This window comes from Microtus pennsylvanicus, chromosome 3 (assembly GCF_037038515.1).
Source record: "Microtus pennsylvanicus isolate mMicPen1 chromosome 3, mMicPen1.hap1, whole genome shotgun sequence".
Taxonomy (NCBI): domain Eukaryota; kingdom Metazoa; phylum Chordata; class Mammalia; order Rodentia; family Cricetidae; genus Microtus; species Microtus pennsylvanicus.
The window spans coordinates 124,619,526-124,641,689 of NC_134581.1; the positions used below are offsets into that span (position 1 = coordinate 124,619,526).

Below are 22,164 nucleotides of genomic sequence, written 5' to 3' on the forward strand. Positions count from 1 at the left end.
TTGTTGTTACTTTATAACTATTTTTCTACTGTTATGAATGGTAATGTAAATGTCTGATGTGCAACCCCTGTGAAAGGGCCATGGCAACCCTAAGGGGTCTGTGACCCACAGGTTGATAGCGTCTGTTCAGCCATCACAAGCCCAGCAAAAATGAAAAAGCAAATGACCATCCTCCCTCGGCGTCAGCCCCGCCCAGCTTGGTCCGCTGCACACGTGTCATGGGAGAGGCTCAGGTCGGTTCGGACTAAAACACCTTTCCGTCGTGCTTTCAGTCATCAGACTGATGGGAAGCCATCGTCACCGCGGCTCTATTTCAAACAATTGTAGAGGCACAAGCGTGACAGACTTAAAATGCCACGCGGCCTCGCTCGGGCCCCGCCCCCAAATACGGACCCGCCCCAAGGGCGGGGTCTATTTGACTATTCCCCGCCCTCTTTCCTCACGTAACCCGGATATACACTCTCGCTCCCCTTTCACCTCGGCCGTTGGCCTACGCGGAAGGCCGAGTGGCCGGCTGCTGCTAGGCAGGGGCGGCGGGGTTCGGGGTTCGGGGCTCGGGGCGGCTTTCCCCGGGCGGTGATGGCGCGCACGGGCGCCGGGAGACAGGGGCCGTTGTAGCGGACTGAGCGGCGGGCCGGAGGCGGCCCTAGCGCCCGGTCGCGCGCCATGGCCCCCATGGGCATCCGCCTGTCCCCGCTGGGGGTGGCCGTGTTCTTCCTGCTGGGGCTCGGGGTGCTCTACCACCTCTACTCTGGCTTCCTGGCCGGCCGCTTCAGCCTGTTTGGCCTGGGCGGCGAGCCGGTGGCGGGCGGGGCGGCCGAGTTGGCCGGCGGGGACGGGGGCGCGGTGGACCTGCGCGAGATGCTGGCCGTGGCGGTGCTGGCGGCCGAGCGCGGCGGCCAGGAGGTGAGGCGGGTCCGCGAGAGCAATGTCCTCCACGAGAAGTCCAAGGGGAAGACGCGCGAGGGCGCCGAGGACAAGATGACCAGCGGCGACGTGCTGTCCAACCGCAAGATGTTCTACCTGCTCAAGACGGCTTTCCCCAACGTGCAGGTGGGTGCTGGCCCCGGTGCCCTCGCTGATTGGGAGCGCCCCGGGTCTGCAGGGGTGGGGGACTTGGAGATACCGAGGAGGTAACGCGTGCAAGGTCACGCACCCTGGAGCTGGGCGAGCCTGGACTTTTCCCACTCAGGGTCACGCTCCTCCTCCCCTCCCTGGTTGTGGGTGGGCGGACGTGTCCGCACTGGGGAGACCTGGGTGGGCTTGGATGCCAGGGTGCTGGCCGAGTGAACCAGGGGCGTCTGTAACAGGCTCTTATTCGAGTGAAGGGGTTGGACCTCTCGGGCCTTTGTGTGCTCCTAGGATTGGATGACTAGAGGAGGACCTGGCTGTTGAGTCTGTGTTTTCTGGCAGACAACCCCGCCAACTAGGCCAAGGCCTGTAGAAATCTTGAGTGTGCAGAGCAGCGGGAGGAAGGGGTTGTGCTCACGAGTTGCCGAAGCTGTGCTAGCAAGACCCCGTTCACACTCCGTAGTTTGGACTGCCTTTCAAGAAATATTTGAAGATAGGCTTTCTCGAAATTTCACTTAAGTGTATCCTAGCTCTCAAGAGTCTTTATATCAAAGAGAATTAAGTAACATCGACCTTCCCTTTGGTAGGTTTCTTAGATAAGAATTGACATTTTCTTAAAATAGGCATTCCTTTTCTCTTAGAATTAATCATTTCAGTGCGGCTGCTTTTTGGGGTGTGTGCATGTGTGTGTGTGTGTGTACACGTGTGTGAGTGCGCGTGCCTGCACATGCCTGCTTTCTTGCAGGGGTTCTTTAGTCCAGGTGGAGCTGGAATTAAGCTTAGATTTGAATTCAGGATCCACTTGCCTCTGCTTCTTCCTCTGACTTTTCACTGGGTCTTTTCCAGTTTATATTTATTTATTTAATTATTTATTTATTTATTTATTTATTTTGATTTTCGAGACAGGGTTTCTCCGTAGCTTTTTGGTTCCTGTCCTGGAACTAGCTCTTGTAGACCAGGCTGGCCTCGAACTCACAGAGATCCGCCTGCCTCTGCCTCCCGAGTGCTGGGATTAAAGGCGCACCACCACTTTTCAGAGGGAAGGGATCAACATAGTGTAACAGAATCTTTTAAATGTATCACCTAACAATAGATAGGTTTTGGCTTCTGAAAATAAAAGTTGCTTCCAATAGTTTTGTTGATTAGATAAACAGTAAAAATAAACTCGGGTTTCTTTGGAAGGTTCCTGACCTGCTGATCTTCAAAAGAATTGTCATTGAAAAATCTCCTAACTTACAGAACGCTCTCCCCTCTTCCATTATGGTTTTGGTTTTCTTTCCTTCCTGGCTCTGTGTCATTGTCTCCCCCTTTTTCCTCCGTGAAACATTGAATTTCAACTGTTAAGCTGCTGGATGGCAAATGTCATTGACTTTACTAGATTTTTTTTTCCAAATGCCTTCCAAACAAAACACTGAATATTTCCACTTTTTCTTGTACCTTACTGCTTTTTGTGTTACTGTGACAAATCACACCGTTGTTTACATCTAGATGTGAGATATACTTGTGAAATATCTTTGTCTTCTCAAATCACTTGAATTTCATTCAGAGGTAGTGAAAGAAATGGGAGTTTAGGGGCTATAGATATACAATAGTTACATAATAGTGCAATGAATACATTTAATATAATCTAGGTAGTGGCTCAGATAGTGGTCACATAGGACTTTAATAGAACTTCATAGCAGTTTTTACAAGTATATTTCATTCATGCCTGTTTTCTAAATGGTAGTCAGGTTCATAACATTTGAGCTTGTGTGAGCTCCTCTTGGTGGAAAAAACATGTAATTATTAAGGTAGTGATAGTGAAATGTGTTTTTGGGGAGGTTGTTTTGTTTTAAACTCTTTTACTCTTTGAGGTCCCACCATTCAGCTCCCAAATAAATACATGGAGACTTTTTCTTACTTATGGATGTCCAGCTTTAACTTGGCCTGTCTCTAGCTAGCTTTTCTTAACTTAGATTATCACATCTGCCTTTTACCTCTGGGCTTTTATCTTTCACTAGTTTATATACCTTTCTTTACTTACTCTGTGGCCAGCTGTGTGACTGGGTGGCTGGTCCTGGCGGCCTCGTCCTCTCTCCTCCTTGATCTTCCTTCCCAGATTTCTCCTTCTGCTTATTCTCTCTGCTTGTCAGCCCCACCTATCCTTTCTCCTGCCTAGTTATTGGCCATTCAGCTCTTGATTAGACCAGTCAGATGTTTTAGACAGGCAAAGTAACTCAGCTTCACAGAGTCAGACACATGCAACATAAAAGAATGCAAGGCATCTCGAATCCTCGCGCAAATGTTCCACAGCATAAACAAGCAGCACATCTTCAGCTAATGTTCCCCAACAGGACTGTAGCAAGCACAGCTGCTTTATTAACGTAAGGTAAAGTCAGCTACATCGTAAGTTTTTAAATATCTGTGTATGTGTGTGTGTACATATAAGTAGAAAACAAAATGATTAACTACCAAGGGTAGCTTTTGGATTTCAGGTATTAACACAGTGCCTTAATAGAAGATAACTGTTTTCTTGTGGCTGAATCCTTTGTCTGCCTTGAGTGTTCAGGTTAGGTATTGATTGATATATCAGATCTGATGTTGTGTTCATTTTTGTACATCAGTGCACTTAGCATGTGTAATACTGAGCTATCTCCTTTTAGTCCCAATTTATTAGACTAGAAACCAAATGAAACTGTATAAGTGGAGACCCAGCTCGCTTGGAGCTGATTAGTTCCCTTTGTGTGAAGGTGTCTTGTATCATGCATGATGTAGAAGAAGGAAAGCTGATGAGCAGGTGAGGAACAGAGGCAGGGAATAATGCTGAGACTTAAGAAGCTGGGCCTGTGAGTAGTTGACTCATGGAAGTAAGAGAAGAACAAGCTTTGTTTACTTTGGGTTTTGTAGTGTTTGTTTTTAAGATCTAAAATAATAGAAGGTATCTGTTACAAGGTTTGTCAAGAGGAAGGTGTTAAGAAAAGGTCTTTTAGCCAGGCAGTGGTGGTTCATGCCTTTAATCTCAGCACTCAGGAGGCAGAGGCGGTGGATCTGTGAGTTCGAGGCCAGGCTGGTTTACAGAAAGAGTCCCGGGACAGTCAAGGTTACACAGAGAAACCCTGTCTGGAAAAAAAGAAAAGGTCTTTTAAAGTGAAAATAAAATAGGATAGGTACGGGGGGAGAGGGACATTCTTTTATACATTTTGAAAGTAGCCATTCGGCAATGGGTTTCTGATCCTACTGCACGCACTGGCCTTGTGGGAGCCTAGGCAGTTTGGATGCTCAACTTACTAGACCTGGATGGAGGTGGGGGTTCCTTGGACTTCCCACAGGACAGGGAACCCTGATTGCTTTTCGGGCTGGGGGGAGACTTAATTGGGGGAGGGGGAGGGAAAGGGGAGGCGGTGGCGGGGAAGAGACAGAAATCTTTAATAAATAAATAAATTAATAAAAAAAAAGCAAAAAAAAAGAAAAAGAAAGTAGCCATTCTCCAGAAAAATAGCTGATGTTTATTTAGTAGGAGGGTTAACTCTTTAGGAGGCTGAACAGTCACAGTCTTCAGCCTGCACAAAGAGACCCAGGAAAGTTGGTGATGTGGTTCAGCTAAAACCCAAAGGCATAAGAACCATGGATCCAATAGTGTATGTCTTTGTCAGAGGACAGAGAAGACTCCTGGCTCAGTTCAGCTGTCATGGTTCATGAAGGGACACATTCCCTTTATCTTTCCTTTCTGTTTCTTGGGCTTCCCACGGGACTATGGGAGACTGAAGAACTGTACTGCATCTGCTCTTTTTGTTTATTTACTTTTTTTGGTTTTTCGAGACAGGGTTTCTCTGGAGCTTTGGAGCCTGTCCTGGAACTAGATTTGGTAGACCAGGCTAGCCTTGAACTCACAGAGATCCGCCTGCCTCTGCCTCCCAAGTACTAGGTTTAAAGGCATGCAACACCACCACCTGGTGCCTCTGCTCTTTTAAACACTATATTTTACCATGAAACACTCAAGCCACACTCAGAAATAATGTTTAGTCAAAAATCTTGGTACCCTATTGTCCTTTATAGTGTATAGCATATAGAGAATTATGTGTGAGATGTTATATTTAAAACTATATTAATTATATAATTATTTATGGATGAATGCACTAGATGGGTAATTCTTCTAAAGGCCAAAAGCCCCTTCAATCCCAAATTAATTGAACTATCATAACAGCATTAATTGTGTTTGGGGCATTAAACTTTTCTTAGAACTGATAGAAAATAGTTTGTCTCACCTTTCTGGAGTCCAAGTTACAAAACTAGCCTAAATACCTGTATATATGTCTGTATGTGTTACATATACATATAAGGACATATAGTGTACTAGCTTAATAACCTTTATGCTAAATAAATATGATTGCTAACCCTAAAGTGGTTCCACCGATTAACATTTTCCATTATAAAAGTTACAGATTCCATCTTCTGTTTTATAGCTGTCTCACAAAGATCACAGAAATCTGGGCACCCTATTATCCCTTAGAGTGGATTTGAGATGTTGTATCAAGCCATAGTTTATAATAGTTTATGCTTCCCTTAAGACTTTTATCTCTTCAGATCTACATTTTTTATTTTGCTATATTATTTTTTTATTTCTCTCTCTCAAACCACTTAAATGTTTTCCTTCTGTTGCTCTTCAGTGTAGAGGTTTAGAGAAAGAGAATCAAATTAAATTCAATCATACATGTAAGAATTTATTCTGCCTTTTAAACTGCTTACAGTATTAGATATGAAAGAGGAAATGCATTCATCACCAAAGACTGAGCAGGCAATGCTCTAGAAGCACTGTTAGCATAGCTGTTCTTCATACTGTCTTTCTGACCCTGTTGTTGTTGTTAATGTGTAGTTCTGCCATGGCAACATGACAGGAAAACATGGAAAATTGTTCTTCTTTTCATGAGCGACAAAATTAGATATGTCACATTTTTGTTCATAATTCATTGGCTAGAACGTTCAATATATGTTTTCTTATTGCAAGGGAGATGAGTTCTGTGAACTTTGATATGCCTAGGAAGGAAATAAGAATTAGATTTTGTGAGCACTAGGCAGACTTACCAAAGAAGAACAGCTGACCAAAAGAAATATATGCTTAATAATACTTAAGGCTAATAAACAACTATGTCAGATCAGTAGTTGCCAGGAATGGGTGGAAATTACAAGACTAGGCATCACTTACAGGAATAGCCTATAGTCAGTTTGCAATTTTCTGGTTTCTAGAAATGCTTTATATCACTCACTAAAATTATAGGTTCTTTGAAAGCTTCATTTTCCATTCCAATCATTAATGACTTCTTTGAGAGTAGCCAGTCTGGGATAAGAAGGGATGGTAGTGAATGGTGAGAACTCTTGTTTGTGGGAAGTCCTAAGGTTCTGTGATTTTGTTATACTTGGTTCCCTGTTGAAATCCAAGAATAGAGACATTGAGCATGCAGGAGGCTGAATTGCTAACACAGAAGAGGAGTGGAGGAGAATAAATGAGGGAGGGAAAAAACCCAAACCACTATAGGTTAAGAATAGTATCTTCAATTAGGGAGTGTTAGTTGAACATTTACATTTGGTTTAGATGGTGCCAAATTTTATGGGTGTTTTGCAAGAGAATCTATGACTTGGCTATTCAAGATAAGTAAGTTAATATGCAAACAAACAAGAACATTTTGGGAATTTATGAGGTCTTTGAAAAGGAAAGTTATGTGCGAAGAGTATGTTAGGGATCTTTATGCTAGTATGGGAAGGTCAGACTGAGATATTTTCATTTGAATTGAGATCTGTAGACCATCTTAAGTAAGCTGGAGAGAGTTTGAATTAGCGGAGAAGTACAGCAAGTATAAAAAACCCCGTAAGAAGATGGTAAGTTTTTGAGTGCAAACATAAATACGCAAATGGAGAGACATTCTGCCTAGTGTTTGCTAGCATTGGATCATCTAGAATTTACCTGGTAGATGTGAAAACTCTGTATTCAGTCTTTACATTCTGAAAGTTATTGGGAGGGTTTTTGTTTGTTTATTTCTTTTAAATTAGGATCAACATAATCTGATTTAACAAGATAGCAGGTTGTTAAGAAGGGAAGCTGTTTCTAGTTTTGGACTATTAAGAATAAGGCTGCTATGAACATAGTTGATCAAGTGCCCTTGTGGTAGGATAAAGCATCCTTTGGGTATGTACCCAGAAGTGGTATGGCTGGGTCTTAAGGTAGATTCAGTTGGTTGCTGTGGTGACTACACAAGTTTCCACTCCTACCAGCAATGGAGGAGTGCTTTCTTTGCTCCACATCCTTGCCAGCATGAGCTGTCACTTGTGGTTTTGATCTTAGCCATTCTGACACGTATAAGGTGGAATCTCATAGTAGTTTTGACTTGTATTTCCCTGGTGGCTAAGTGTGTCTCCTGACACTACCGTGCCCCACCCCTGACTAGTTATCATCAGAGAGGCTTCATCCAGCAGCTCATGGGAACGCATGCAGAGATCCACAGCCAAACATTAGGTAGAGCTTGGGGAACTCTGCAGAAGGGAAGGATTGAGGGGTTGAGGACACTAGGAGAACATGCCACAGAATTAACTAGACAGGGCTCATAGGGATTTACAGAGATTGAAGTAACAATAGGGAGTCTGTGTGGTTCTGACCTAGGTCCTCTGCATGTATGTTATGATTATGTAGATTGTAGGTATGAGGATTTATTTACATTATTTCATGTATGAGTGCTCTATTTTGGAATAAAGTAATTCATGTAAGCATGTGTTTGCTGGGAATTGAACTCAGGACTGCCTCAAGACAGTCTACAGTACACGACATGGGTTGCTTCATAGCTAGTGTATTCGCTCAGTAGTCAGGGTGTAGCAGTGGAAAATGCCAGTGAAAGAGGTCTGCAGTGTCCTTTGCTCAACAGAGCTCTTACTGTGCACATTACTGCATGTGCCCATAGAGATGGTGGCCTATAGAAAGTACTGGCTCTGAAAACTGTTGGGGTGGAGAGATGGCTCAGCAGTTAAGAGGACTTGCTGTCCTTAGAGAGAATCCAGGTTCAGTTTCCAGCATCCACATGGCAGCTCACAAACCTTCTGTAAATCTAGTTCATGAGGGTTCTACACCATCTTCTGGTCACCAGTGTACTGGGCATATGTGATAACACAAACATTCTTGCAGGCAAAACACTCGCAAACGTGAAGTAAAAATATATTTCTATATATTCTCTCCTCACTCCACAATTTTACATAATTATCATAAATCAGATTTATGTTTTAATTTTTTCTTTTATGAATAAGAAGAATTTTTTATTTTACTTTCTTTCCCTCAGATACATCTTTGATAGTTAAAAAATAGGCATTTATCTTTATGCCCTTTTTGATTTCTTGTTTCAATTTATTTGGGTTTTGTAATATGCTAGCTTATCTATTTAGTGATCTCCAGGTTTCTTTTTCCTTACTGCTTAAAGGTACATTTTAGACAAACAGTCCACTCAGTAATTTTACCCCTTAGCACCCAAATTTTGTTTTTAAGGCACATTCTTTGTGTAACTTGCATTGTTGTTCTGTTTGATTCTAGCTGAAGTTGCTTATGTCCAATGCTCGAGAAAATATCTATTTTCCGGCTTTAGAATTTCTTTTTTTACTCTTTTTTAACAATGAGTCCTATAATAATAGCCTAATGGTGGCATAAGGCCCACGCCTCCCCCATGAGCCTCCCTAGCACTGGGCTGTAGACTGCCCCAGTTTCAGTCCCTCAGAACCTTTACTCCTGATCCAGCCAGGACTAACTTACTTCTACGATACATGGTTTCTCAATTTGTATTAGAGCTCTGCCTGTACTTGGAGTCTAGTCATCATTAACCAAAACACTAAACTTGAATATTAGATTAGAAAGTATTTGAAGATAAAATGTCACTACAATGCTTTTATATGATGCTTTAAAAAAATTGCATTAAATTCCGTGAAATACTTTAGGGCTATCATTAATAAGATTTTTTATGAATTATCTGAGATGCATTTTTTGAGATCTATTAAATAATAATGGTTTTCTCTTTTGTAATATCAACTATTTCCACTATAGATAAATACTGAGGAACATGTGGATGCATCTGACAAGGAGGTCATTGTATGGAATCGTAAGATTCCTGAGGACATCCTGAAGGAAATAGTTGCTCCTAAAGAAGTCCCTGCGGAAAGCGTGACTGTCTGGATTGACCCGCTTGATGCTACCCAGGAGTACACGGGTGAGTCTCAAGCATTCCATTATCATTTTCTGTTAGAGAGCCTGGACCAAGGCAGATAGTGTACACATGGTGGCAAATCCTTTACAAATCTAAGAACCTTCCAGTTGGATTTTAAGAATCTGATTAGATTTCCAGACGAGCAGGCTAGGTTATCAGGATATTGCATGAACCATTCAGACGGACGGACAATTCTCATCTGTTTCCCTACCATAGCATACTCCTCTAATAACACCGCCTCCTTCAGTGGCACCAGCACACTACCCATGTCTGCCTAACACTAAGGAAAGTGTGTGCCAGATTATAATATTTACGTAGGTTATTAAGAATTCAGGTTTTGTTATATATACATCTGATATATGAATTTAAAGTAGTACATTTAATGGAGCCATCAAGTGAAAAGTAGCAAAACAAAATTATCACCACCAACCCCCAAACACACACACACATTTACATTATTCTTGCCCAGCTCAAGTTTCATTTCTCTGGTCCTTTCTCAGGGTCTTACTTACACGCAATATTTAATTCTTGCTTTACCCCTGTGTGGTATATGTTAAAATTTATTTGTCCCCCTATAAGGCAAGACCCCCAGAATATGTGAGTTTGTACTTTTCACCTTGGCATTCTGTATACTGAACTTGAGCTGTAATGTGTACTCAATAGATTATTACTATGAAGGGAAGGCACAGGTGTGTGTATGTGTGTGTGTGTGAACATACATACATACATTCATATGTACATACATAAAACTAACATTGCAAAACTGATTTATATAAGTAAATAGCAGAAATGTACACTATTGAGTTTGTTTTCTAAAATGAACTGGCTTGAGTCCATAATAATAATTAGTGTGCATATCCCTTTGTACAAAACTATTTTAAACTTCTAACTTGATTTTTAAATTTGATTATAAGATTAAAGGTTAATTTATATTTGAAGATGGACAATTGTTATCTGTATTTTACAGATAAGGAAACTAAGTTTGACTTAGTTAATTCATACTAAGAAATGGAGTTACTAAAATGATGGACTGAGTGACTGAACCCAAGAACCAGATCTCACATGTACTTAGCAGCTCTCTTCCTGCTTAGAGCAGTTTTGTTTTTGAAAGGGCTTGTACACATCTCAGTTCTGACGAAGTAAGTATCATATTGTGTGCTGCGTTAAACACAGTACTTTAACAGCCATGCCTTTGTGTTTTCTCCTAGAGGATCTTCGGAAGTATGTCACTACCATGGTGTGTGTAGCTGTGAATGGCAAACCTGTGCTAGGAGTTATTCATAAGCCGTTTTCTGAATATACAGGTATGATGTATACCTGAGCTCTTTTGAGTCACAGTGCTGCTTGTGGTACTGAACCCTTTGTCTGTAGTACTTAACTATACTAGGATTTTAGTAATTGAAGTCTGTCTCCTACCCTTGTACACTATTTGTCTGGGGAGGATACAGATTTTATGGTTGACACTAAGAGTATGTGGTAAAACAGAGCTTTATGGGAAAAAAAAATCTGTTGGAAATACTAATAAGGTAGAAATATTCCCCAGTAAGGTATCTTGTGTTTCTTTCATGCTGCCGTTGGAGGTGAGGCCTGGGTTACTGTGATGGCTTCTGCTGTGAAACTGTACAGTTTAGTATTCAGAGCGCACTATTGTGACAAAAAGTGACACTGAGACTTAAGAAGTGGGAGAGGAGCTGTCTGCAGCCACGGCACATCTGTCAGAGATCCTCGGGTCCTCTGTCATACAGTCACAGTCACGTTTGCTAGTTTCTTACACAGCGGAGGTCAGCTCAGTGGTGCCTGTGTTGTAAGAAGACATGGATGGCCATGACAAGGAAGTTCTTATTTAGTTAGGGTGTACCTTTGTGTGTAGCCCTACCAAAGTCAGTGGATGCAGGAATAGGGAACCTTGAAGTTGGTTCAAGACACCCTAAGGCCAAATTCTTAGCCTAAAGATTTTCTTTTTCTTTTCCTTTTTCTTTTTGCACTGCACTGGAACATAGGGCAGGGAATAAGAGACAAATACAGGCAATAGGGGATAAGGGAGAAAGGGAAGGGAACAAGTGAACAGGGGAAAGGAGTATTTGTTGCCTGTGATTAAAGAGGAGACAGGTGGTGCTCATAAGTAAATGGCCATTTATAGAGGTGAAAGGGGAAGCACTGTGTTAGGATGAGGTGTGTAATTTTAATTGGGTATGTTAATTAGGTGAGCCAAGGGGGGCTTTTGATTGCTGGACCTCAGTACTTTGATAGCTGGTCTTTGGTAGGAGGAAAGGGTCAAATAAGGGAACAGACCTGATGACCAGCTTTAGGAGTGCTACCCAACAGTTTTTAGGAAGGCATAGGGAATGGGAGAGAAGGGCAAGGCTTGCTAGAGCCATGTTTACCTTGCTTGAGCTGGGTAGAGTCTCTTCATTAGAGAAGAAATGATACTACAGTTACTCAGTGTGGCTGCCTGTGGCCTGTGGCCTTCTGGTCTTTACAGTATGGCCAGTGATCTCATGTTCACTATGACAGCACAAGTTATTACTGTTGTGGGGGAAGAGTAGTTAGTATAAATATTATTGCTGACTGCCTGCAGTGATTTGTTGTGCTTTTAATTGGTTAATTCCCATCAACTCATAGGACAAATACTATGGCCCTTGGCACCATCATTCTCTAAGATGACAAGGCTCTTAGTTATGACAGTGTCCACATTGCCAGTATTGAAAACTATGACCATGTATTGTGGATAATATTAGTGTCATCCTTAAATTTGTGTATTAGTTTCTTACAGCTGCTATATTTAAAAGATATAAATATTCTACATATGTATGAAATACTTAAATAATAAAATATATTAAATGTAAAGAACTTCAAGATAATATTGTGGGACTCATATATATATCAATATACCATATAAAATGAAAAAAAAAACAGGCATTAGGTTTTTGATTACTGAACCACACCTACTTTTTAGCCTTACTTTCTGAGCCACAGTAATCAGATTTACATTCTTTGTAGCTAAGTGTAACTAATACAGTAGGAGGAGCAAGAGGCACTGCTTTGCCTTAAGCTTTATATGCTAGGTGTCAGGGCTCTCTGCTTGGCCCCTACAGGCCTTTTCTTTATTTTTCGTAAAATAAACATATGTAGCTGCTCTTATACCTTATCACCCAAATCTAATTTAAATATATCCATTGGAGCTTGAGAGATGGCTCTGGGTAAAAGTACCTGTTTACTCTTGCAAAGGGTTCAAGTTCCAGTTCCCAGCATCTACATTGACACCCCTGCTCCAGGAGGTCTGCACGCTACCCTGGCTTTGTAACATCTGTGCCCATGTTATAGACTCACACACAGACTTAACCATGGTTTAAAAATAAAACTTTAAAAAATATTTGTCCATTAAAGTGCTATAAATTAATGTATTACATATGTAACATGAAGTACCTTTTAAAATACTGAATTCATAATTGCTAGTATCCTACACAATACTGACCCCTAGAGCTAGAACATTGTAAGTTCACTTCTCAGTAAAACAGAATAGTTGGCAAAGACCAGTTAGAAAAGAATTTAGAGAATTTGGGAATTTTTTTCCCCCAGTTTTTGAAACTTTTTGTAAATAATTACAGACAAAATTATGATAAATACTCATGAGCTTTTTCCTCCAGTGTACTTTAAAGTTACAAGTACTACATTTGCCTCAGCTAACCAGTATTCCCCGGGACATGCAGCATTTTCGCTTTTCTGCATGCTCCTAAATGGATTTAAGGTGCTTACTTAAAACAAGGTCCTGTCAAGTAAGGTGGATTTCTTTCAGCCACTAAGCTGTTGCCTTCTGTTCTTTTAATGAGGAGCAGCTTCCTGCATCACTTCGCCCCATGTCTTTCCTTGCTCCAGAGAGCAGGCCTCTTCTCCCATTAGGACACCTAGTCTTCTGGGTGTGTTGATGGGATGCCACTAGCTACTCCTTCTCCAGGACCTTTCTCCTGTGGGATGGAAGCCTTCTTACCAGGCGCCTACTTTACTTTTGTCCTGTTGCCTTCTCACAGCTCTGGCTGCTTTTCCAAATGCCGAAGATATTTTCTTCCTCCTACTGCCCCTATTTCCATGTCCTTTCTAAGCCTTTCCTTCTAAGTGTTTCTTATTGACTTATACTGGGTCAAGAAGGAACCTTGGCTCTCTTGGTGCTTCTCTGAAGCTCCTGCTATTGGAGACATTGGAACTGTATTTGGCAGTTGTTCTGCTGATCTACACTGTTTGTCTCCTTGTTATCTCATGGGTTTGGATTTGTCTCTGTTTCCTACTTACTCTGGGGAGACATATATATATATTCACTTCCTTGTTATTGTGTATAGTTTTTAGTTGGCTGCCATCATCCATGGTGACTTAGAAACCCAGACTCCACTTTTTCTCTTTTTTCTTTTTCCTGTAGCCAGGAATAAACTACCTTCATTGCTAACCATGGTATGGCATAGTGAATGGTATTAGAATAGCAATCTAACTGGTTTACTTTTGAATAAATTTGCTTTCTTGCCTTATTTGCACCAGAGTGAGGAAAACTTAAACCTAGACATGTATTTCAAGCTATCCCTGGAAAGCCCCTTCCTTCTTTCAAAACTTCTCCCACCACCACCTGTTTCTTGGTTTCTTTTTCTTTGACTTATTCTTCTTAAGATGGGGGTTTTACACTCTGTGCCAGGATGGCTTGGAATTCACTATGCATCCTGCAGTGGCCTTGGACTCAAAGCAGCCCCTGTTGCTTCCACCTCTAAAATGCTGGGATTATAGGTAAGAGCCACCATACTCAATTGATTTTGCATTTTTATGCTCTGTTCTGCTGTGCTTTCTGTTGCTATGATAAACACCATGACCAGAAGTAACATAGGGAGAAAAGGGTTGATTTCATCTTGGAAAGTATAATCCGTTATCAAGGGAAGCCAAGGCAGAAGCATGAATCAAAATCTCCAGAGGAACACTGTTTCCCGGCTTGGCTCCCAGGCTTCTACATTCAGCTACCTTCCTTAAAATGTTATTTCTGTATCTGAATGTGTCTTGTGAGTCTATGCCACATATGTAAAAGTGCCCACAGCGGCTGGTAGTGGAGATCCAGATCCTCTGGGATGGAGTCAAAGGCAGTTGTGAAATACCTGACATGGAGGCTGGGAACAGAACTCAGATCCTCTGGAAAGAGCAGCAAGTCCTCTTAAATGCTGAACCATCTCTTTAACTGATCAGCTACCTTATACAGTCCAAGCTCATTGACCTAGGGATAGTACTGCCCATAGGCTGGGCCCTCCTACATTAAGTAGTAGTCAAGAAAATGCTGCACAGACATGCCCATGGCCCATTTCATAGAAGCAATTCTTCAGTTGAGGTTCCCTCCTCACAGGTATGTCAAGACAACATCTTACCAGGACATGCTCTTGATAAGACAGTCAGTAATACTAACTCACTTCTTTAAATAGTTTGTGTTCTTAAAGCATTTGGGAGAATGAGAAATATGCAAATAAATGAACCTGAGTATATCAGAAGTAGAGATAGAAGAAAATCAATTTTGAAACTTGAATTATCCAAACAGTTGTGTCCTTGTCACAGATCATGAATCTGACTTTGCTGATGAGCTCAGTGTGCAAGATGCTTGGCAAGAAGTGTACTGAGTGAGACATTTGCAGGAAGGGAAGAAAATGGGCTGAGTAGAGTTAGGAGTCAAGTTACGAGGTGGTCTCAGAAGATGCTCATTTGATAATGGAGAGAGTACTAGAATTCTTATGCCAAATATTTGATAGTCATTGTAACTGTGAAGAACACGGTGCACTTGGAAGCTTTTTTTTCAATACATGCCTGTTTTCTTATTTAAATACTTAAGTAATTTTTCTAGCTAAAAATAAAAAACCTGTTCAAGGGAAATGATTAAATCTGTAGAAAATGATTCTTTTTTTTTCCAAGTCACTTGATTCTGAAGATTGTAATTTGTGTAATGCTTTGGAATTGTAAACCTTCAATGCTGTTAATGGGCATCCTACTTGCTTTTCAGCTTGGGCAATGGTGGATGGTGGTTCAAATGTGAAAGTCCGCTCCTCCTACAATGAGAAGACCCCAAAGATCATTGTGTCTCGCTCTCACGCAGGGATGGTCAAACAGGTTGCTTTACAGACCTTCGGAAATCAGTCGTCAATCATCCCAGCTGGCGGTGCTGGTATGTTCCCTCTGTTTCTCCCCATCTTGTGATTCCATAGTATGTTCCAGCAGGAGCAAAGATCTCTCGGGAGACCAAAGTATTTATCTCATACTTGGACACAAAATAAGGAGGCAATGTACTTTAAAGACAAGCTCAGACTCCTGCATTATCATTGCCTGTGTCAGAAACCTTCATAAATGACCACAAAAGCATACTGCCACAATTGTACACCAGCAGGGCTGCTCTTAATATGACCTGACTCTAGAATCAATTTCCTATGTGTTTAATGGTGGGCCTGTCAGGAGGAAAAGTGGAAGAATTGAGATGTCCTGCAGTGGGAAGCTGTCGTCATCCTAGGGACTGCTAGAATGGCAATCCCTGGAATGTTGACCTCTGCAGCTCTCTCATATGGGATGAGCGAGAAGTACTGTGCTCACCCATTGTAATATATATCCCTTGCTCTTATACTACTTGATTAGAAGTCAGAGTCCACAGTTGAAAGCGGACAGTAATAAATATTCAGATATTGTTACTGTGAGGTGTGTACAAGAGCAAACCATAGCCTGGGTTTGGCTTGAAAGAGCCTTTTGATGAACATTTATCACATCAGAAATTTTTTAATTAAGGTAAATAAATTAAAATCAGAAAACATTCATGTTCTAATTCCTTTTCAGCAGTGCTAAGGTATTTAAGGTATTTGAATGGGAGAAATGATTCAGCCTTATATTTAATTTGCGAGTTGTATATATCTTCTTTCCTAGATTTTTCCTTACAGGATGCCTGTTATGTTGGTTAGGAAAACTCAATGTCCAGATAGCTAGGAGGGTTGAGATGAACTAGTTTCTAGATGTAATGTCCTCCTCCCTTTTTGAAATTTTTTTTATTATGGGTTTTTTATTCTAATGGAACTATACCTCATTACTAAAAAGCACTAAACTAGTGCTCTTTTAAAATTGGTATCTTAGACCGACTGCTATAATTGAGACTAACTTAATTAGTAAGCTTATTTTGACTGCCTGATATTGGGGTTGTTACTTGTAAGCATGATTATGTTGGGAGATGATTGATTTTAGATTAGACAAAGGCAGTGTGGAATGCTCATGAACATCTCATCCTGTCTTTTCAACTGTATACCTAAAAAGCTTGCAAATGTTTTACTAAGGCATTTCAGTAATGACCTAATTTTTTCTTTGTCTTCTAGGTTATAAAGTTTTAGCACTCTTGGATGTGCCTGATGTGAGCCAAGAAAGAGCAGATCTGTATATTCATGTGACATACATCAAAAAGTGGGATATATGTGCTGGCAATGCCATTTTAAAAGCCCTTGGGGGGCATATGACCACTCTGAGTGGTGAAGAGATCAGTTACACTGGGTCCGATGGCATTGAAGGGGGACTCCTTGCTAGCATTAAAATGAATCATCAAGCCCTGGTCAGAAAACTCCCGGATTTAGAAAAGTCAGGACATCAATAAGCATTTTTAAGCACAGGGTGCAACTCCGTGAATTGTTCGGCCTGAACTTTCGGAAGCTTCAAAGGACTGGTGGAGACTATGCATGGTTAAGGCCATCCTGAACTTAGGAAGTACTTATGAAGCATCAGAGACTTACTTTCCCTGAAATAGAATGTAAAATCAGGGAAATTAGGTTGCTTCATTTCTCAAGTATTGTCTTTATTTTTGAGACTATTTTCATACAGTTGTCATACACAAGGCACGTATATATATATATATGTACGTATATATATATATATTTGTGTATTAAAATCTATAGCTAGGTCTACACTGTTATGAGTCACCATTTTCACTCAACAAATGATGAGTCTACACTGTTGAGAATTTCGTATAGAATTGGGTTTGAGGAAGGCTTCGTTTTGTATAGTTGTGTAGTGTAATTTTGAGGTTGTATCTTACTGAAAATAAAGTCATTGGTGATTTTTACTCCTCAGATGGAAAGCACAAGAAGTCTCATATTCATTAATTGCAACAAGTGCTCTGGTCATCTGCCATTTCTATGGATTTAGTAGAAAAGGCTTTAACAGATTTTTTTCTCTGAAACTTGACTAACAGATTCACCAGCTGATAGAAAGTCCAGACAAATGATGAGCTGCATTAGAGTTAGAGTTTTCGTGATGTGGGCTTTGTTTGATCAAAGTCTATCTATGGTTCCAACATTTCTGCCATGTTACGTTGACTTTCATTTCCCCTTGGAAGATGCATTCATCCATTCTTTCTTTGTTGAGCTAGAAGTTGGCTTTAAGCTTCAATATTAGCATTATGAGTTCTATATTTTTATTAGAGATAAAATATGCTGTAAGACACTATAAGAATATAAATGATTTTCTAATAATTGAAAGTTATTTCACATTAAATGGACTGACTGGTTTTAGTTATTTTTCAGGAATTTGGTTTCAGCAAATTTTTGCGTCCTTACCAGGTTTATCAGTAGAGATTCCCTTATTATCAAAAATGGGCACAGTTCCTTTTTAACTTTAATGGACTTATAACAGCATTCTCAAAGAAATTACTTTTGATCATAATCCCATTGTTTTCTCTCAGATTACTGTTAATGAAACATTGATGAAAATTTCCGCCCACTCAGTTGGCAGAATGTGGTTAGAAAAAGAGATGATGGCATTTGTCACGTTGCTGTGACTAAGCTTGCTTTCCAAGCTGTGTTTTTTGTGTTGCTCTAAGAACTTGTTTTTGTTGGTGTGTTTTTTTCTTAGCGTGATCTAGAAAATTGATGTATCGTGTTTTTTTATGTGGCTTTGATACCCTTCTAAACTTGAATGAGTAATTTCTCATATTTTCTTTTCTTAAAAATATAACCCTAAAGCAGTTTTCTATTTATTTTCCTATCTTAGAGGTAAAATTGAGCTGAGTGGCCATGCTAGCCTGATAGACACGCCTCATGTAGGTTTTCACGTCATGAGGTGCAAGGCCCAGGTGGTTCCTCAGTAGTGGACGGAATCTTGGTGCTGTACAGTGCTTTCCCCAGGCCTAGCCGCTGCTAGCATTGGCCTTCATGCAGTGAAAAGTCAAAGTTCTGGAAGTTGGAAACTTACTGTTTATTTAGCAGGAGTTGTGAGTTTTGACAACAGTTTCTGACACTAATTACTAAGCAATATGGCAAGAGAAAGGAAACACTGCTTTCTCCAGAGTTGACAGAAGCAATACTCACCAGAGTCCTGTGATACAGACATTGTTTTCATTGTAATATGTCAGAACAGGAAATGGAATATAATGAAAATGTTCTAATGTGCGGAAACTTATCATTCAGTAGAAACAAAACTAGTTCATATTAGCAAAAAAGACTGTTTTAGTTTTTAATTTCATTAATATATATAACTAAGGATATAAACAATGTGTGTTAAGCTCAAAAGTTAAGATGTTGGCTGAGAGTTGAAAGTATTATTTTATAATTTGTTGGTGTTGTCTAGTTACTAACGATTTTAAATACTTCTATAGACATTTATAGTTCATTTTTAAAAAATTTAAGAGCCAATATACATTACAAGGAAAATGGTATTTATATTTATTTATGAGGTATTATTGTGCCAGAGTGTACTAGCCATGGAGTATGTAATATCTCTCAGAATTAACATTAAATTGTTTTATTTCTAAACATAACTAAGCAAGTTTACATTTGGAAGTGCACCTCTTTTCCCTTTAGTAGAAGCAGAGACACCAGAGCCTCACCTGTCTCCTAGGCCGCCCATCAGTCCCTTCGTGCCCTGCCCTATCTTTCCTTTGGGCCCCCTTTCTTAGCTTCTGTGCTACCTTGCCCCACGCTTAACCCAGATTTCTTCTATAAACTCGTTCCTCTTTATATTGGCCACTGAACACTGAATTGAGCCTGGTAAAGTTTACAGTGAAAGTGATCGATCCTGGAAGAGATCTGCTTAGCCATTATTTTTGAGAAGTAAAGAAAATCACCTTCAAAACCTTAAAGTTCATGTTGTCTTGTGTCTCAAAACTAATGTTTTCACAAAGCACTTCTCCCGACTCATCTTTATATATAATCTCTATAATAAGCCTGGAATATACCAGTGAATCGGATAGGTAAGCTCACTTGAAGAAACCTGCTTTCTCGGATGGTTTTCATTCTTATAGCCCCCTCCATTTCAGTTGCCTTTACGAGGCCCTACAAGACAGTCATATTCAACTTTGTGGGTTTTCTCCTTTCCCCAGTTTTATGTTTTTTTTAACTGAAATACTCAAATGAGGTATTAACAGTATCTAATGAACTGATGAGAGCATCTAGATTCGTGTTCATATGGCAGTTGTGTGGATTCTCTGTTTCCTAGGGCTGCTTTGCACTGTTCTGAAGATTGTCCCGGAAGATACAGGTAGGGCCGGGCTTACAAGAGAAGAAAGATGTGGGCGCTCACAAGAGACAGCAGTGATGGAGGGAGGCTAGCATTTGCCTTCCCTGACCCCATGCTCTTAGGTGCTGAGTTCAAGTACCTGATAATACTCTGGCTGTGGAGGTGGCAGCACTCTGCCCGACAAGTAAGGTGGAGGGCTAATGCAAAACAGAAGTCACTCATTTTAACCTGGTGATGGCTGAAATTGGCCTTCCTGGGACAACCCAGGAGGTTAAAGAAAGAACTCTTTGGGGCTATTCTAGCCACAACTACCTGTCTTGGCCGTGTAGATAAGAGTGTTGCTGTGTAGAAACAGCAGTAGTTTTTCATATTAGGTGTGGATTAAGATGTCTTTAATGATATGCCTGCAAAGTGGCTCTGTCCTATACCTATGTAGAAAAAATATCTAATCTGTGGGGTTTTTTCCTTAAGAAAAAAGTTGTGCCTTAAATAGGGCATTGTATGTTACTGATGCAAAACAATTTTTTTAATAAATGGGAAAAATAGCTTTTTTTCTCATTAAACTTTAAGTTCTTGTAATGTTTTTTATATCAGAGTTGGGGAAAGTCATTAAAATTAAACTGATAAGTTATTTTTGCATAATGTAGCATTTCCAGTTGAAGTCCATTTTTCTAAGAACTGGATCATGATGTATATAAGTCTGAAATGATGTTTCAACATTTGGTTCTTAATTAAATGTAAGACCAAGAAAGATTGCATTTTACACATTTTACTTTTAAATCATTTTGGACTACTTTACCTTTTCTAGTCCTCTGGGGTAATTTTGGTTAAAAGAAATAGCTGTTAGTGGTAGCATTTTGGTGGTCTATTAGTTAAATAATATTGTGTATTGTGACTAATAGATTTGACCAGCCACAGTTGTGAGGGCTGCTTCACAATAGTGGAGTTCTGCAGTGACATTCTGTGAAGTGCTGACATGTGTGCATTGTTGTCTTTTATCAAAGCCTGGCAGGTATATGTATTTGACTTAGCATTGACAAAGGATTTTTTTTTAATTATTCTTTTTTGAGCTGGATGGTAATTTAATGGAAGAAATGGCATCTTTCTCTGAGATAATAATACAAGTCAAACTGAAGTTAAGGATGATGAATAATGCTAAAACAGCTGCTTATATACCATGGTTGTGATCATTTCCCAAAGTATTATGTAACGAATGTATCCGTGTAAAATGCAAAAGCCGAGGTTGTGATGTTTTGTCAATATATTTAATTAAATTATTTTAAGGTGTAAAACAAGTGGTACCTTTGTCATTCTGGAGAGATGTTCCTTCATTTTTCTGTTTTAAACTATAAACACAGTAAGTTAACATGAGATACTTAACCTGAAAACAATCTCATGTCCCCAGATGTGGCCTTCAGCCCTGAGCTCACACTGGCAGAGCAGCCTGTGGTCTAGAGGGCGTCTGTAGTGATGGATGCAGCTCCACTCGGGCATGTGAGCATTTGCAGTGCTGCCCGAACAGCTGGGCCTGCATCGCCAGAGCTCACCTTTCTGCTAAACTTCTCATCCTCACGTCCTGTTAATTGATTTTCTAAAATGGGTCAACAGTGAGAGAAATTAAGATATTTTACCTTTGAAAACTTTCTTACCATACATTAAAGCCGTGGAGGAAATAAATTGTTTCTTGTTGCAGAGATGCTACGTTTTCTTAGCAGGCTCTGATCTGCCAGTCTACTCCACCAGACTAAAGTGGAGCCATTGTCAACTGAACTTCTTCCCATGGCCTTCACAGAGTGCTTTGTGCCTCACCACACCACTTCTATTATAAAGGCTGTTGGTTCACTTGCTAAAGAGATGGAGTGTGTCTTTGATTTGTGTGTGTTTCCACCATATTCCCAATACCTAGTATATTGCACAAATTAGGTCCAGATTGTGTGGTGCATTGGACTAAAGGATCACTGCTAGTGTTAGCATGCTTCATGCCTCAGTAGTATAAGCTAGTTGTTTTCTTTGCTGATATTTGTAATTACCACCCCACACACACAACTTTTTTTTTTAAGTTTTGCCTTTCCTCTGGATACCACCCCCATGGTCAATTAACTGTATAAAATGTGATTGCTTCTGGTGACATAATTATTATAAACCCTGCCCCTGGATATACTTTGAAAAATGAAATTTGAATTTCTTGAATAAATTGGTCATGTCTGAAAAGGTGGTATGCTGTGTCAGTGTTTTTCTATTTTACCTCTTAATTCATTTTTTTTTAAAAAAAATCATCTTACACACTAACCAGTTTGCCCTCCCTCCTCTCCTCCCATCCCGTTCGCCCATTTCCCTTCTAATCCCTGCCCCATCCACTCCTCCTCAGTCTCCTTCAGATGTAGTAAGTCCTCCTGTA

The 22,164-nt window shown here is 40.3% G+C and overlaps 1 protein-coding gene across 1 annotated transcript; it reads left to right on the forward strand.

The window, feature by feature from the left end:
• The first annotated feature begins 533 nt into the window (after positions 1-533).
• Positions 534-21,977, forward strand: Bpnt2 (3'(2'), 5'-bisphosphate nucleotidase 2). The gene is made up of 5 exons (XM_075967031.1): positions 534-1,053; positions 9,122-9,284; positions 10,490-10,585; positions 15,295-15,456; positions 16,640-21,977. The coding sequence occupies exons 1-5, from the start codon at positions 667-669 to the stop codon at positions 16,909-16,911; spliced, it is 1,080 nt and encodes a 359-aa protein (XP_075823146.1). The 5' UTR covers positions 534-666; the 3' UTR covers positions 16,912-21,977.
• Positions 21,978-22,164: the final 187 nt, after the last annotated feature.

Coding starts and splice junctions, on each gene's coding strand:
- Bpnt2 (XM_075967031.1), top strand. CDS start 667: ATGGCCCCCATGGGCATCCGCCTGTCCCCGCTGGGGGTGGCCGTGTTC. Junction 1,054..9,121: donor CGGCTTTCCCCAACGTGCAG/GTGGGTGCTGGC, acceptor TTTCCACTATAG/ATAAATACTGAGGAACATGT. Junction 10,586..15,294: donor GCCGTTTTCTGAATATACAG/GTATGATGTATA, acceptor CTTGCTTTTCAG/CTTGGGCAATGGTGGATGGT.